This window comes from Empidonax traillii, unplaced genomic scaffold (genome assembly GCF_003031625.1).
Source record: "Empidonax traillii isolate 1590-97213 ecotype Southwest subspecies unplaced genomic scaffold, ASM303162v1 scaffold367:size622293, whole genome shotgun sequence".
Taxonomy (NCBI): domain Eukaryota; kingdom Metazoa; phylum Chordata; class Aves; order Passeriformes; family Tyrannidae; genus Empidonax; species Empidonax traillii.
In genome coordinates, this window is record NW_020955560.1 from 596,894 (window position 1) to 615,455 (window position 18,562).

The following is an 18,562-nucleotide window of genomic DNA, read 5'->3' on the forward strand; positions in this document are numbered from 1 at the left end:
AAGCCAACGATAGCCAGTTCCAGGATGAACTTCCTACTACTAGCTAATGGTATTCGCTTCTGTGATAACATATTTAAGAACACAGGAAAAGAAGGCTTGTTGCGCAGAAGAAATTCCACCTGGAGAGTAGAAGAGAATATGAGATAGCAGTGTAGACTCCAAGGTCAGTGTAGCAGGAGGAGGAAGGAACAGGCCAGAGGCCTCCCTCTCCCTTTCCAGCAGGGGAAAGACTGAAAGCCGAGCCCCCGCCACCTGCGGAAAACTGTTGAGGAACAGAGATCCCCCTCTGCAGCTCATGAAGGAGTCTATGCCAGAGCAGAGGAGTGCTGTGACCCTGTGGGAGGCCTAAGATGAAACAGAATCTTGATGGAGACCTGTGGTCCATGGAAAGAGAAACCTGTGCTGGAGCATGATGTCTCAGATAAGACTTGTGGGGGATCTACACTAATGCAGCTCATTCGTGACCCAAGGGACATCAGATTATGAAAGAACCGTGGTATAGACCCACACCAGAGAGGTCTATTGAGGATTGTCTCCCTTGGGAAGGGACCCCACAGAAAACATGGGAAGGACTCAAAGCCATTACCCCCTGTAACCGTGGTGAAGACCAGTGGCGAAGCAAGTTGTCCCCTTGCAGCCCATGGAGACCATCAGAGTGCAGAGAGAGAAACCTCTGCCTGATGGAAAAGTGGCCCCCCAGGACAGGGAATTGGGAAAAGTTCCTATCTAAGAGATAGATTTTAACAGCAGCAGAAGCAGATGCTGGCTGCGACTTTCCCCCACCTTTCCCAGGGGGAGTAGAGAGAAGGTGTGTTTTAAGACTGTTTTGTTCTTTTACTCTTTAGTTCCATGATGATGATGATGATGATGATCCTATTTTGTTAGCAATAAATTTAGCTTTTAGTTTAACTTTGTTAACAATAAATTTAAGCTCTATTCACTTTGAGACTGTTTGCCTGTGAAAATTAATAATAAATGAGTCTCACAGTTTATATCTCTACTCAGGAATTCTGTAACTATTTTTTTCCCCCTCTCCTCCGAGAAGAGCAGAGGGGGGAGGAGGGGAAAAACAGTTTTTGGTAACTGTTTAAAATCCACGACACAGGGTCAAAACCATGACACCTGGGCAGCCTGTTCCAATGTTTGACAACTCTTTCAGTGAAGAAATTTTTCCTAATTACTGATTGAACCTGCCAATGGAAAAATAGCAGAAATATTCTTCAGATGGAACAGAGATCCTGGTTTCCAAGGAGCTCCAGCAACTGGACAGGAGGGTCCTGGGTCAGGGCAGCTGGATTCAGGAGCTGTTCTAAAGTTCCTGAGAAGTTTGTAAGCATTAGACTATTTCTTGCATTCTAATATCAGAACAGGAATAAGAAAATATACCAAGTTCTTAATTGTAATAATAATGAAATATTAGCAGCAATATATTATGAGCACTATCTATCATTAAATGCAGGAAGTCCCAGCCATTAATTCATTTGCATGCTGGAGTCAGGATAAGATTGAAGTACAACAGAAAGGTTGAGGTATTTAACTATGCTACACCCTCAAACTTTTAAAACCTCAATAATTTATATGTATGATTTTATAAATATATACATACATACATATATATATATACTTACAAAGTATGTATAGTTATATAGTTATATATATATAAGTATATACATATATATAAACTTACAAAGTATGCATATTTATATAAAACCTTTCCAAAAGTATCGTCGAGAAATAGAAAGTAATAAACACATTGGAATTATTTTTTTTAAAGGAAAATACTCTACCTTAGTAGGTCTTGTTGTTTGTGTATGATCCAAATACAGAACTATAAGCACTCACAGTCTGAAAATTAAACTAATTTATCATACATTGCATATCTTGAATGAAAATGCAAGTAAGATGAAGATAAGATGCTTACCCAAGATAGTTACGTGCATCAAATGGATAGATAATGAATACCATCAAATGTTTTATGTATGTGAAGACAAAGTGGTTTATAATAATTTCCACCAATTGTAAAATGCCATAGAACAATCTTGATGGATTTCACTTTCTTTTTTTTTGTTTTTACAAATTTTCACTAAACTGAAGAGGAAGGAGGCAGAAAGCTTTTCAAGTTACAGATATCTTAGACACATATCTCAAATAGCAAGAATTACTAAGAGGAAAAACATGGTCATTCCCTATTTTTGCATTTCTTTACAGTATTTACAATAGGTTTTCCAACATTTCTTTCAGTATCTAAAAAAATGCCTATGTGAGAATGAAAAATATAAAAGTAAAATAAATAAGGTTTAAGCGAAGTCTACTGTGAGAAATGTCTTTCTAGAAACAAGAAAGACATTTGTCCCTTATTATTCCAACTTCTCCCTTATTATTCTCACTGCTAGCTAGTGAGACAGTTAGGTTAGGACACCTCAGAAGACATCAATCAGTATTCTGACATCAGTATAAGACAGCTTGATTATTGATACCAATCTCCTCTTGCTATATTTTCCTTCAAGAAAAATACAAGTATATTTTCCTGCTCATAATTTTCCATAGCACCATCTAACATAGACCATATACATCATGTTCTATCACATGGCTTTTTCTCTGCATTTAGGATTCCAGGATGGCTACAGGAAGTCAGTGTTTAATTACTCTTTAAAATTGATATTTGTCCACTTCTTACAATTACTCGTTTATTTTGGTCTATCGTCCTCCTTTAAATGTGGATTTAGACAGCTTTTGCATACTATTAGATGATTAAATCCTTGTTGTTTGTGTATTATCCAAATACAGAACTAATCCAAATTAGAGAATCCAAATTAGAATCCAAATTAGAGTGTGACAATATTAATAGATAAAGTGAATGGAACATTGTCAGAAGCATATATTCCCAATCTATTAATACATCTCATTTCATTAATGCAAACATATAGGGAAAGAGTGTTTCTTACATGCACCTCTGAAATTAAATTTTTAAATAACCAAAGGTCTGTAGAAACAGAGGTTTTGTACAATTATAAAATTAAAATTACAAAATTATCCAACTTTGATCCTTTCAATTCTATCCATTTAGTACTATGATGCATTAACTTTTCACATTAGGCAAAATTCCAGTTGCTATTTCCTGGAGTTTAATTATCACTTCTTTTTTTATGGAAAGGAAGAGAACTATAGATGAGATTTCAAAACAAACTTAGCATGCTAGGCTGCTTTTTATGTGATGAGCCACATAATCTTCAAATACTTTCATAATATTTGTACTTACCCACTATTTTATATGTTAGTTAATAAATTGCTAATTTGTTTAGCTCATCCAGATCTTATACATAACTCTTTCATATTTGGTAGCAAACACCAGGAAGCATTAAAAATATATCATTGTGAGTTGCAACCATCCTAGTCAGCATTTCAGTGAAGAATGTTGTGAGGGAAAAATAAATTACTAATTATTGAGGAGAGGTAATACAGTATCAGCATCATCTCACAGCCCAAATACTCAGGCTTGCTTTATGAATTCAGTGACTCTTCCAAACAAGCAAACAGCACTCGAGTCTCCTGAACTGACATGTGGAAATAAGACTCACTGGGCATAAAAGCCACTCAAGGGTCACAAGAGGGATGATTTGAACAGATGCAAGCTGAGACTGCACAGCTGCAGAACTTGAGTTACTGGGAATACATATTACATCAGCTGTAACAAAGGCTCCTATTGTGCAGATGCTGCTCTACCATAACAGGTCCCCTCTCAGAGCAGTTTTTGTCTGTTGTAAATGTATAAAAGTCCTGGTTATCTTCAGTCAGAGTTTTCACCAACAGAGGGTTGAAGTTCTGTTGCTCTGTGTCCTCTTCTGCTGCTACAGAAAAAAACAGCTTCTGCCTGATCTGAAACTGCAAAATAGGCTGTGTGTCCGTGCTGCAGTGGTGCCAAACTCTGTGCACTCTTCCTGAATATTTCTACATTTCGATTGAGGAACATATATTTATAGTAAATGAGAACAAATACTGCTGCACCCAAATTGGGTTTATTTTCTACCCACAATGAATACTTGTGTTCAAAATAATTTGTTCTGAGTAAGAGGACATTTGTATTTTAGGTATTTTATGATCCAAAGACAATGCTCTGTCCATATCCATGCCTCACATTTAGCTATATATGTTATATGTTTATATATGCTAAATTGACAAAAATAGTCTGCAGTTACAATAAGAATATATGTATATTGATTCTTTCATCAACATTTTCTTATTATCATAGAATCATTGAACAATTTGGGTTCAAAGGGACTTAAAAAACCCACAGAATTACAGAGTTGGAAGAATATGCTGAGTTGGAAGGGACCCATCAGGATCACCAAGTTCAACTCCCGGCCCTGTGCAGGACCACCCCCAGGAGTCACACCAGGTGCCAGAGAGCACTGTCCAAATGCTTCTTGAACTGTGGCACGCTTGGTGCTGTGACCACTTCTCTAGGGAGCCTGTTCCAGTGCCCAACCACCATCTGTGAAAAACCTTTTCCTGATATGTAAGCGAAACCATTAGCACGAATCTTCCTTGACTTGCTTGTCACACTTCTCTTGTTGCTGCCCATTTATTTTTCCCACATGCACAAATGTCATGCATCCTTCTCATTGGTGTAACTTTATGGGAAAAGCATGCCATATGATTTTGAAGATGATGTTGCCACAGCTATTTAGGGAAACAACTGCAAAAACTATACCCTAGACACAAAGTTGTAAAATCCTGAGGATATAATGTAATACATTTTTTAAGTGCAGTTTATTTTATATCAGAACTAGTGTTTCTGAAGGCATGATCTTTAGTCTAAATAGGGACATTAAAATTTAAGATACTGTGGAGTTGTCGGTGAATATCACCAAAAAAATAATAAAAACCTTTTGTGAGTATGTAGGCTTATAACACAGCTAACTTTTAGTTCAAATATTTTATTTCATTCCATTCAAGAAATCAGTATATTGGACTTCTTACCAGAAACGAAGGTACGTAATTGTAATTTTAAATCCCAACAAATAAAATATATAGTACTTTAATTAAAATTTCACTGCCTTCTAGTTTTCTTCATAGAAAAATGGGGATAATTTCATCTTCAATTATCTGTTGACAAAGTAGTAATCTAGTTTAAACTAGTTATCTAGGGTTTTTTTTCTAAATGACTGACACATTTCTTCATTAGAAGACCATGAATCATCCATAATATTTCAGACAACTATTTAAGGATAGAATACACTGCATATCAAACTGCCTTTGTTCATTGGTTAAAAAAGAGTGAAAGAAGTATTTGACTTACTTATAGAGGAAACATAATTTCTAGAAATCTAAAACTAAGGTAAATTAACTTCATTCCAGGTTTTTTACATTAATTTTTTTTCTGAAAATTATAATAATTTTGCACAAAGAATGAATTAGAATCTCATTTTCTTTTCTCTAACAGTATTATGCTTTTCCTTAAATATCCGTAGATTTTTATTAGAACAAAAGTCTTGGCAGCATTTCTTGACCAATTTAGACATCCCCACACCAATCTTGGAATAGAAAGTTATTTCACCATTTTCCAATAAAGAAAATTCAAAGTACAACTTTTATAAAGCAACAAATATCCTTTAATACCTTTGTTGTTATCCATTCCTCCAACAGCATAAAGTGTCCCAACTGTAGATTTTCTAGGCTTAGTTCTTGGACTTTGCATGAGAGTTCTTCTCTCTGGCAAAAGATGATATTTCATGGCTTCCAGAATAAGCTTCTGACATTCTAGGTCATCTTTAAAAAGCACATGGTTTTCCAGGTCAGCCAATATCTGTGAATGACATGAAGGTGAATCAAAAATACTAGAAATTCCTAGAAAAGCAATACCATGCAATGAGAGAAGATAGAATGGATGTCGTAAGTATATCACTTCATCTTAGAATACATGGTTTTGCAGGGTTGGGGTTTTTTTTGCAGCAGGGGCAGAAAAGTAGGGACAGTTAATTGATTTTTAAAAGACTTTAAGATCACTGTTTCACCAACCCTTAAGACTAAAATCTTACTAATCTCTTACTGGAGGCATTGAAGATAACTAAACGTGTCTTGTAGGTTGACTTTTTTTAATGGTTTCCAAAGTAACACTGAAAGGACCCAGAAAGCATCTCTTTGCAGGAACATCCTTTATTTCTAAAACCAAACCAAAACAACTGCCCCCAAAAACGACAAAACAAAACATCAACAACAACCCAGTAAAAGAACTTGTTTGTGCAAGTTTTGAATCTGTTTTGCCATACAATTAGCAAAATAAAGGACTAACAAGGCAGATAATGTAACTATTTTTACAATTGGCTTAAAAATGTAATCAATAGTTACCATAACAGATGCTCAGTGTATGCAGCTGAAAAACTATTACATTACATTTCCAAAGAAGGTTGTAATTTGTAAATGTTAAGTGTTGGATTCATCTGTCTGCATGTACAAATCGACCAGCTTTTGAGATGTTATAGATCACCCCATAAGTTTTCAAGATCCCACTGATCTAAGCAACCTGGGCTAACCTCACAGTTGACCTATGTGATGGTTTGGATTTGGCTCCCTGCCAAATGCCCAACCCCCCAGTAGCAGCCCCTCTCTTCCCCCTTCCTACTGCCCCCACGGCAAAGGAAAAAAACTATGCCAAACTGAAGAACCCAAAATCAAGCTAGTTATATTAAAAATATATTTTATGTATATTACAGTTAAGATGCTATGTACACAGCAAAAGGGAATCCAAACACCCCCTGAAGGGATAGGGAAAGGGGAAAAAGGGACAAAAGGAAACAAAAAGGGACACCGATAGATATGCACAATCAAACCTGAGAACTAGTAAAATAACTAGTAAAACAAATCTCACCACGTCCCTTAGAAAGCAGGATTGGCAGACACGGCCAGCACTCTCCAAGCTTCCATGTGGCAGGCCAGTGGATGCTGCAGGACTCAACCTTAGATAAGCGAGACCAACGCAGGGACCCACTGTTCCTGAACTTCGGGGGAAAAGAAGAGAACGAAGGCCTCTCCTCCCTTCTTATTTATACCTTGATTTACGTAAAAATCATATGGAATACTGGGAACACTGCCCCTTCCTTGGTTACAAACTGGTAACCAGGGAAGGCCTAGATTAAAACCACCACAACCTATCTTTGAGCAGGAGGTTGTACTACAGACCTCCTGAGATCTAGTTCTATCTGAATGAATCTTTGATCTCACTAATGTCAGGCCAGAGGAGTGCAGTGCTTATGAAGATTTTTGGCCATATCTGCAAGACCCATGGAAATAGATCCACTAAGGCATCCAAATTCAATCAAACTCTCAATATTTATATTTAGGCAGTTGAGTATTACATCTACATGCTGATCCCTATATTCCACTGACCATCAAATCAGAGCAGGTTTTAACTCCATGTGACAGTATATCTGTACAGTGTGGTAAATTTTTAGATCTCATAGAACATCTGACTAGGACACCAAATAATTTTCAGAGAAGCAGCTGAAGGTCAGGAAGCAGGAGAATTTAGTTCCAGAAGTTTGAGGATGTATCTCCTCCCAGACACTTGTATTCAAACATATGCAAACTGTATTGCAGTTGCCTAAACACAGGAAGTTAATTGCTTGTGAGAACTCTCAGCTATTTCATCTGGGCTTCAATGGCTGCTGAGGAACGTAATGTCCTTTGTCAATATGTCAGCCTTTTGTAGATTTTTTCTCTGACATCTAAAATATTAATAGTTTGCAAACGTAGACAGTTGTGTCTTGCTTCTGATTTTAAGTGTCTGTGATGTGATGAGTTTACTCAAGTTCAAAGAAAGGCAATACAGGCTCCAGTATCTCAATTGGTGACCCAGAACTCTTTTTCAAGGTTGACGACCTAACAGATTATAGATATGCTTAAATTGCTTAATAGATATGCTTAAGCAAATATGTTAAGAGAAGTGAATAGAGAGGCTCATCTAGCCTAGATAAAAGATGTATCCAACTGTGGCCATATGTCAATGTCTAGGCAGCAAACCATAAAATTATGTTCAAACATATGGTAATTCCCCTTAACATTCACCCAATGTCCGACTTTCAGATCAGGCACATTCTGAGGTGGATGTCTTTTCTGTGCAACTGATAATTCTTAGGGACCTTATCTTCCATTAAGTAGTTCAATCTTCCTTTTGACTCATGTAAATCTGTTGCATCTACAATGCACCCAGCCCATTACTCACTGCATATGAAGGTTTACCTCCCTCCATTTGTTTCAAACCTGGCTCTTGTTGCTTTGTTTGCTTTCACTTACTTTGTTTCATACATTTCTTTTTTCAGTATCCCCTAATTCTTCTGTTGAAAGAGAAAATGCATCCCTTTCTGTTGAAAGAGAAAATTCTTCTGTTGAAAGAGAAAATACTAAGTTTCTTAGAATATTCTAGACTTCTGTTGTATTTTCTTTTAGTCAAGTATTTTCTAGACTGAGAAGCCTCAGGTTTGTCAGTCATTAGTTATATGAAAGAAGATTTATATCTTCTATCACCTTTGCTGGCTTTTTCTGAAAAGTTTTGTTGTATTCTTTTTGTGAAGGGATCAGAACTGCCCACATTATTAACCATGAACTTTGGCGGTGGCAAAATGATGTGCTTTGTTTTGTTATCTTTTACTTTTTCTTTTCTAATAGCTTGCAACTTTTGATTTTGAATTTTTGACCACAGCAGATCTACTGACTACGAAGTCAGATGCTGACTTTTCCAGAAATTCCTATTTTAGAGACCCGAAATTTTACTCCTGAAAAAAAGTGGTCAATCCAGAACCTTTGGTTTTGAATTTGAACTTAATGTTTGGCTTTTTTTTCCCAGTTATTGCTTGCTCTCCAGGCAGATAAAATTAAATTTGTAAATTAATTTGTAAATTTAATGTAAATTACATTAAAATTGTAAAAATGCAAAAGTTATTAGGAATTCCAAAGGGTTTAAATTCTAGGTATTTAAATTCCACTCACATCTTGAGTTTTAGTAGGCCACAAGGAAGTCAGTGAAATTTCTTGTATCTGAAAGTTTGATTCCATTATTAAACTAAAGAACTAACTCTCATCTAAGTTGAGGAGAATATGTATTGCAGTGGGAGACTGGGAATTTCATTCTTTTATGTTCTAATACAAATTCCACAAGTTATAGCTAAAGATATTAAAGGATTTTTTAAAAATATTTTTCATTTAATTAAAGCTAGCTTTCCAAATTACCAAGACTATGAGGTGTCCTCCATGGGTTCGTCATGAGTGAGAAAACTTGTGATGGTTTTTGTCACACTAATGTTCAGTGACATGCCAGGCAAAAAAATGATGAAATACATTTGACATTATTAAAGCATTAGCATCCATTAGCAAGATCTGTAGTTTTAAGCTTTCTATTGTGTATTGAAAATCTCTGGCACATTTCAGATGACAGTATGCGTCATTTTTCATTCTGCCCAACTTCCTTAGTATCTGCTACCATAAGATATCCATATATCCATATAATAAAAGAGAAAAAATGCTGGGGCATAAAAAAGATGGAAGAGTTAAAAAGAAAGTAGAATACAATGCAAAAAGATACAAAGTGACCTCACCACAAAATAACTGAATTAGTTTTAGGGAGGAGGAATAAGACTAAAAGTGTGATAATTTAGCATAGCAATACACAAAGCTCCTAGGTTCATAGAAAACAGTAGAATTCACATTAGGAAGCATTTACTGACACCTAGAGAGGTTGTTCATGCCCCTGGCATGTCAATGCTTAAGAGGTATTTGAACAACACCTTTAATAACTTGCTTTTACCTTTTGGTCAGCCTTGAAGTGGTCAGTCAGCTGGACTAGAGGATATTTGTAGGTCACTTGTCCAGTTGAACTTTTCTATTCTATTCTGTTCTGTTCTACTCTCTTGCAGAGGGAACAGATAATACAAAGGAAACCATGGGTTTGAAAAACATTACTTTGCACAAGGATTGCATAAATATTAAACTTAAATCTCTTCACTGTAGTAATTCTAATATTTATGCTTTGTCCTTAGATGTGAAAGTAAATGCTCCAATGAATATATGCTATCTCATAAATGTATAATTAAGAAGGCTAAACCAAAAATTATTTTGCTTTTCGGTCACTAAACTTATGGACTAAACTCAATGGTGTTGTTTTATCAGTTAAGATACAAGAATGTTAAAAGAATGAAATATGAAAGCATAAGACAGCTATGTTCTTTGATAATATATTTTCAGAAAACATCACTGAATGTGGTCCAGGTTAATAGCTTTATTAAAATGTTTTAAAATAGATTATGCATCTACTACAAATGATCCTATGATCATAAAAGCAAAAATCAATGTAAGAAAGGAAAAGACAGATGAGATACAAAGGCATTGAAAATATCAATATATTTTGAGGAATTCAAACATCTTTCAGGATCTCTGAATAAATTGCTGTCAAAGTACCATGCCTGGATTAATGTATCAACAAATGAAGGCATAAGGCTGAAGTTTTTTTCTCACAATCAATAATAAATGGCTCATATGCTTTCTTTCATTTAGGTAGATTAGATTTTTGAAAACTGTCATATCAACTTTCTCTGTCTTGTGAACCAAGCACTTTTCTCATCTTACATGGAAAATGAGATATATAAGTCCCTCCATATATTTGTCCTCCAAAAATGTATTTGCTATTATTTTCTTATAAAACAACAGTATCTATCATATTCATTTTTATAAATGTGCAAGACTTCTATATTAAGAAACTGAAAAAAAAAACTTTGAAACAGCAGCACTGACTGGAAAAACAAGGAAAATATTGAGATTGGCTAATATGAATTCAGTCTCAGAGAAAGGTTACAGAAAAGAAGTGAAATTGGATCTGCTAGTCCTTTAAATTTGTCACAAGTTCCATTCTAGCTTCTTCCTAGCATATATACATCACTTAAACTAATTTGTTTCTACTGATCTATATAACCCAAGGCCATATACCTTTGACCACAGAAATTCATTATTAGGAAGTCAATATTGTATACAAAATTATCATATATTGTAGCCTTACTCCTTAGAAACAGACTTGCCTGCATCTAGTTTTCAGATAATTTTAACAAGAAAAAGTATCCTTTGGAAAATGAAATCACTAAACAGTCCCGAATCCTGTGATCAGATTAAAACAATATGTACTTCCATCTATATAAGTGTTTTGAGGTTGAAGGCTCAAGGCACTGGGTTGTCAAGAGTTTTGTTAAAACAGTATGAGGCACAGATAGAACATAAATACACACAATCAAAAAAAAAAAAAAATGCAGACACATTTGTGTTCCCGGATAGCAATATTTTGAAGAGGGATCACTACACATGGTTGAGGTTAACAGTTTGATATAAATGTTTGTAAATAAATTGCACAGAAAGTAAATTATACTTGAAAATATTCTTTAACTGTTATATCAACATTTTTTTTTTTACAGGAAAGTGGCCAGCTCCCAGTCTGCTACCCTTAATCAAAAAGGCAGTCAGTTATAATTTTATCAATAAGTACTTTCAAATGTCTCTGATCTAACATAAATGATCTTCACATTTAATTTCGTGATATTAAATATCAAGATTCTATTCTCTTCCCTCATAGCTTGTGAGTGTTTTCACACTGACTGTAATGGCATTATATAAAATATAGCATTTTTATATGTTTTTACACTTAATTTTAATGAGCTAGAGTCAGTACAAGAACAGTAGAATAATCACAGGATTTTTTTTCAGTATTCCTTAATTAAACTGAGCATCAAGAAAATTGAGTCTATGGTTAGCGTCCAAATAATTTTCAGATTTATTAACCTTACCTGGCATGTAGAGGAAAACGCAATCCTCAGGAAGGTATTTAAGCTATTATTTTTAACAACTTTCCAACGAGTGTATCCTTATTATCTTGTCATCCATTATATCAAGTGGAAGGGATGTGAAACTTCTGATTATCAAAAATTAAAAGCAAGCATTTTGCTTGCTAGAAGGTGAAAAGGTAACAGCAGTCGAGGAGAAGGCTGAGGTAGATAATAAGTTTTTTGCCTCAGTCTTGAATAGCATCCTCTCTTCCCATGCCTCTCAAGTGGATGGACAGTGGGATGAGGACTGGGGGAGCAAAATCTCTGCCATTTAAAGCAAAGATCAGGTTCATGACCACCTGAGGAACCTGAATGTGAACAAGTCTATTAGATCCAATGAAATGCAGCTCAGAGTCCTGAAGAAGTGGACTACATCAGTACTGGCTGATGTAGTTGCCAAGCCACTTTCTGCAATATTTGAGAAGTCATGGCAGTCAGGGGAAGTCCCAGGGAACTGGAAAAAGGGAAACATCTTTAAAAAGGGAATAAAGGATGACACTAGGAACTAAACCTGACAGTCTCACCTCTGTGCCTATAACAGATCCTCCTAGAAACTATGCTAAGAAACATGGAGGACAGAGAGGTGATTCGAGACAGCCAGCACAGCTTTACCAAGGGAAAATCCCATAGGACCAACCTATTGGCCTTCTTTGATGGAGTAACTACATCAGCAGATGAGGGAAGACTTACAGATGTCATTTATAGGGACTTCTGTAAAGCCTTTGATATGGTCCCCCAAAACATCCTTCTCTTCAAACTGGAGAGATGGATTTGATGTGTGGATTGTTAGGCAGATTAGGAATTGGTTGGATGGTTGCATCCAGAGGGTAGATGTCAAAGGCTCAGAGTCCCAGTGGGCATCAGTGATGAGTGGTGTCCCTCAAGGGTCCATATTGGGAGTAGTATTATTTAATAGTTTCATTAATGACATAGACAGAGGGATCGACTGTGCCATCAGCAAGTTTGCAGATGACACCAAAATGAGTTGTGGGGTTGGCACACCTGAAAGATGGGATGGCACACATGAAGAGGGACCTAGACAAGCTCAAGAAGCGGGCACATGGGAATCTCATGCAGTTTCACATGACGAAGTGCAAGGTGCTGCACCTGGGTTGAGGTAACTCACAGTATCCATCCATGATGGGGGATGAACAGATCAAGAACAGCCCTGCCGAGAAGGACAGGTGTGCTGGGGGATGAAAGGCTGGACATGACCCAGCAATGAACAATTGCAGCCCAGAAAGCCAATCGTATCCTGGGCTGCATCAAAAGCAGTGTGGCCAGCAGGTCATGGGAGGTGATTCTGCCCCTCTACTCTGCTCTGAAGAGACCCCACCTGGAGCACTGCATCCAGCTCTGGGGTCCCCAGCACAGGAGAACATGGACCTGTGTGAGTCCAGAGGGGACCACCAAGATGATCAGAGGGATGGAGCACCTCTCCTATGAGGAATGGCAGAGAGCTGGGATTGTTCAACCTGGAAAAGAGAAGCCTTCAGGGTGACCTAATTGTGGCTTTCCAGTACCTGAAGGGAACTTACTGGAAAGATGGGGCAAGACGATTTACAAGGGCTGCAGTGAAAGGTCAAGGGTTCAAACTGAAGGAGAGTAGATTTAGATTAGGTATTAGAAAAAAAATCTTTACTGTGAGAATGACAAGGCACTCAAACAGGTTGCCCAGGGAAGTTCTGGATGCCTCATCCCTGGAGATATTCAAGGCCAGGTTAGATGCGGCTCTGAGCAACCCAGTCTAGTGGAAGGTGTCCCTGCCCATGGCAGAGGGGTTGGAAGTAGATAATCTCCAAGGTCCCCTTGCAAGCCAATCCATTTTATGATTCTGTGATTGTGCGATAAGGGTTTCTGTGTGTTTGTGCCTGTTCTGGTGATGATGCAATTAATGTTACTAAATAAGAACATTAAAGTACGCTAATAAGCAGTGGTGTTGTGCATTTTTCAGAACACTAAGTTAATTTTTATTTCATACTGTTAACATTTTTTACATATTCTTTTTGTGAGTTTTTTTTCCTTTGAAGTGTTCAGGAAACTGTCAGTAGACTAAAAAATCAAAGACCTGAAGACAAATTATATTCAGACTTTAGGCACTATGATGCCTTCTCTTGCAAGATGATTTAATGTACATTTAGGACTACTGAACCGAACAGTATACTCTGTCAACATTAACTTAGCAGAATACAGGCACAAAAGAGCTTAGAAATCAAATTATCAGTTTTCTCTGCAGAAATTTGAGGTAACATTGTTATATATACTTTCTAATGCTTAAAGGAAATAATGGAATTGATGTCAAGGGTTTTTATGGCAAGCTTATTATGTCAGTGAGGATCAAAGTTCAACAATAATATTCTTGATTTTTTGTTAGGCTGCTACTTCTTCATTCAGAGGTTCCAGTCTTTGCCTAGGCTCTTAAAGCAAATATTTATCTCTGAGATCTTTCAACTGAGTGGCCAGGTATTTAAAATAAAGAAGTAATAATCCATTAACACTGTTCTGTCCCAAAATCCTGAGATTTCATGCACCAAGCACAAATAAAAGTTGTATCTTTTTCTTTCCAATTAGAAATTCACCTCAGAAATGAAAAAAAAAAAAATAAAGCAGACAGAAACCTGTGTTCATTTCTCTAAAAAAAAAAATACTCAGTGTCCAAATCATAAAAACCTTTTTCTTTTTTTTTTTTTTTTTTTTTTGGTCAAAAGGCCTACTCTAACTTACTATAAAAATAACAGTAAAAAAAATCATATGTTGCAAAACATACTATTCCAATGTCTTTTCCCAACTGTGAAGATATGGGAACAATAATTTTAAATATTCATTCCTCCCTCATACTTTTTTTAGCACATGGGCTGACTTTTGATAAACACCATATTTCTGAATCTCCTTAAGGCTAAACCCTATGAGTGAGGGGAAAAAAGAAGAAACTGAAATTGAAGCTACTATTTAGAAACCAGAAGTCATATAAAGCTAATTGTGTCATGTTGTCTAAATTTCAATAATCTGCTTCATTTTTTTTTCTCTTCCATAGTTATCTTTCCTTATTATATCAGGATAATCAATATATTTTTATTAAATCAGGATGCACTTGATCAGGAAATTCAGTTAATAAGGATGTTTCCCTGAAAACTATATTATGTTCAGCTAGCTCTTCCATGGCTATGACATAATTCATTAAAAGAGAATTGTATCTAACACTAAATGAAGATTGCTGGGCTTTGTAACATGGAAATTCACAGAGCTGTCACTTCTCAGAAGATCCATATCAATGCTTCTCCAGCATAGTTAATTTTAGCATTGCTAGAACTTCTCAGACTAGCAAAATCCTGAGAATTTTTTGTAACTTTGTGTCATGTTTCTCATTTTTCCCAGCTAAAACCCCGAACAGGTGCTTTCTCAGATGTACTTCCAAATTACTTTCAACTCCATGCTGCAGACAGCAGGCATGCTTCAACTCAGTGAAGCACATTCAATTGGAGATCTGGAGTGTAAAGTATTCAAGCACTGCCAAAAGGAAAGTCAAGTGTAATGAGCACAAAAGGAGGAGTTTTGGTACACTGACTGACAGCGGATGCACCGTGAGACTGCACTGATTGCTACCTGCCTTGCTGTTACCTCAGCTCCCACCTTCCTCCCTCTGGGAGCATCTCTGCATTTACTGCTTCCTGACAGATCTCCCCTAGGCCTGTCGTTATGAAAGTGATTTGCAGCTATGACTGAAGTGATTTGAATAGTTGATTTGAATGATATTAAACAAAATCTCACTTATTCTACATAACTGATCATCTGAGAGACAGGAGGAGTCTCTTTCTACCCTGTTGATCATGTGTCACCTAGGATGAAATTCAGTCACTACTAGAGAAAAAGAGGATACCACCTTCCCGGGAAAAAATAACCACCCTCCACTTTCCTGTACCCCACTCTGGGAAGAGATTAGAGGGCAATGGAAGAGGTAAAGAACTGCCTCACTAAAACTTTCATAGTAACCTCATACTTCTCAAGAGACACTGAACAACTCCTGGTTATTTAGATAGAGTTTTTCACCTTAGGAAAAGTGCAAGGTATGACAATATTTACTCAGTCAGGATGAACTAAACCTTAAATTTTACCACCCTGATATGTGCCTCAGACTCAGTAATTATCCAAAAGGAGAGATGATGAAACACCATTGGATTCCTATCACTAAAAAGAAAATACTCCTTGCATGACAAAGTTAAATAATAAGCACATGCAAAACTTTTAATCTGTAATCCAACAGTTAATTGCCACCAAAAGAGGGATGGCATCATAGCAAATCATGCGTTATGTGGTCTCTATCTGCCCATATCTATCGATTATGATTTACAGTCTTGAATAGTCCTTAAGAACCTATAGTCCTTAAGAAATCTATACCCTGATTAGTATTACACTTCATACCCAATCACTGATTTTATCACAGACAGAAAGCCACTTCCAGTTCTCTAAAACTATCCCAGTATCTAGATGCATCCTTCCTGTGAAAAACCTTTAAGAGTTCTGTGCCCTTAGAAACTTACATGCCAATGTCATGTGGAACAGAGGATTAAAATTATCTTAATGGGATTAATATTTGTAACAGAAGAACAAAAAGTTTAAAGTCCTTTAAATGAATTGTGAATTAATGAAATGTGGATTTTTATGGCACATTTCATTTAACAAAGCCAAGTCTCTTTCTTGAACCAAAATACATCTGAAGTCACTTGACAACCTTGAGTCAGAGAAACACATTACCATATGATAGAAAAATCTGAAAGTTTGCACACTGAGTGGTTTTCAAGAGAGATATTTGATTAGCTATCATTGTCCTTTTATGAGTCTTGTTCCATGTACAGATTTGTTACGCTGGTTATTGTTGATGATCATAGTAATGCAGCTACCAGGAAAGAATAGAGACTCCTGAAAGGTAAGGTCATGATTGCTCTTTGTACAGATTAAAATGAAAAGCAAATAAAGGGTTCATAGGAATTTCTGGAAAGTATAAAAATACTAATTTGAAACTTTCTCTAAGATAAGTTCTCAGTACACTTTCAAAGTCTTACCATGCTTATGCTGCTCTAGCACTGTGTTTCTATGGACAAAGCTCCAACTGGAAGAATTTTCTTCTGTCTAAAGTCGGTAGAGGTCATTATTCCTACACCATAATATTGGCATATGAATGGAAGTATTTCAGTTGCCTAATGTGGTGAAAGGAATGCATTTTTGACACTGTGTTTTCTGTCTATAATACAATTGCAAGAGATGCCTTTAACTGAAGATTATTCTGATTAGAACTATATATAAACATACCCATTTTAAGAAATATCAGTTAGGTTATTTGTGCTCCACTGCAAACATGAAGGGAAAAAAAAGTCCCCCAAAAAGTGCTAATTCTTTTTTTACAAAACAAATAAGCTCTGAGCTACTTCTGTTGGATTAAAACCCTCTTGTTATACAATCTATTGTTTAATAATATATAAGCTTCTTACTTAAAAAGTTTTGAACTTACGGGATAAAGATAAAAGTGAGTTAAGTAAACTATTTTTTTTGTTTTCTTTTGCTTCATTGTGAGACACTGGAACAGGTCACCCAGAGAAGTGGATGCCCCACCCCTGGCAGTGTTCAGGGAGATGTTGGATGGGACTTTGAACAATCTGGTCTAACGGGTGACATCTCTGCATATGGCAGGGGGTTTGAAAGTAAATGATATTTAAGGTCATATCCTACTGAAACCATTCTGTGATTCTATGATTTTTTAAAAAATTTATGCAGAATTCCTTGAGAGAGTTGAACTGTTCTGCAACTGGTAACGGATCAACAACTGTCATTTACATGTTTCATAGATCTTGGAGACATGTTTTTCAGGGCAGTTATGTAGTGATTGTAAATAGTTTTGTTATTTCTTTTTCCAAGAACAGCTTGAAAATAAACTTTATAATAATCCAATTAATGTAGGGCTTATAAGTACAAACAACAGTATACTGAGCTAATATTATCAATAGCATACTAAGCAGATCAACTTCGGTATGAATAAATGTGGTCATGCATCAATAATTCAAGATTCTTCCTGAATGAATATATCTATGTTTTCTCTGAGATTAAGATCATGGTTGACATGAATAATATCTTTAGTTTAGTGTACAAGAATTGAATAGGCATCAGCCACTACTAAAAACTTAAATAAAATTGATGACAGATAATTTAAATGCTAATCTCACTAAGTAGGTTTAAATTGGGACTAATGAGTTTCACTTAAACTATGATTTTATATTATTGTAAATTTTGTTAAAACTTTGCTAGAAAAGAATGAATGTTGCCTTTCACTATCTAGATAATAAAGCACTTTAACTTTTTTTTCCCGAGAAGGGATGTAAGCTTACTTCTTTTTTTTTTTTTTTTTTCTGTTTTTCTTTTGTTTTGGTTTGTTTTTTTGTTTTAATTGAAGGTCCCATAAGATTGAGAAATTAAATAGCATACCAGAAGTGTTGCCTTTTTTTACTGGAACATATTAAAGAGTTGGCTCAAGTAAATTTTATTTTTGATGCAGGGTCTTTTGAATCTAGATTTGACACATTTGAGTTGATTCCCAAAGCTGACTATATCAAGTTTTATCCTAAATCATTTTATCTACATAGTGTCACAAAGTATGGTAGGAAAATCATACTGAAAATTCTGAAAATGAATACAAGCTGGACAGACACAAACTC

General features: G+C 35.9%; 1 protein-coding gene across 1 annotated transcript in view; it reads right to left on the reverse strand.

Moving 5' to 3' along the window:
- Window positions 1-5,806, reverse strand: part of LOC114061880 (kelch-like protein 1) — a gene marked incomplete at its 5' end in the record, with an annotated part of 54,331 nt that extends 48,525 nt beyond the window's left edge. Inside the window, one exon of the mRNA XM_027892774.1 lies at window positions 5,620-5,806. Within this exon, the coding sequence (XP_027748575.1) occupies window positions 5,620-5,806 (187 nt within the window). The remainder of the gene's footprint in view (window positions 1-5,619) is intronic.
- Between the last annotated feature and the right edge of the window lie 12,756 nt (window positions 5,807-18,562).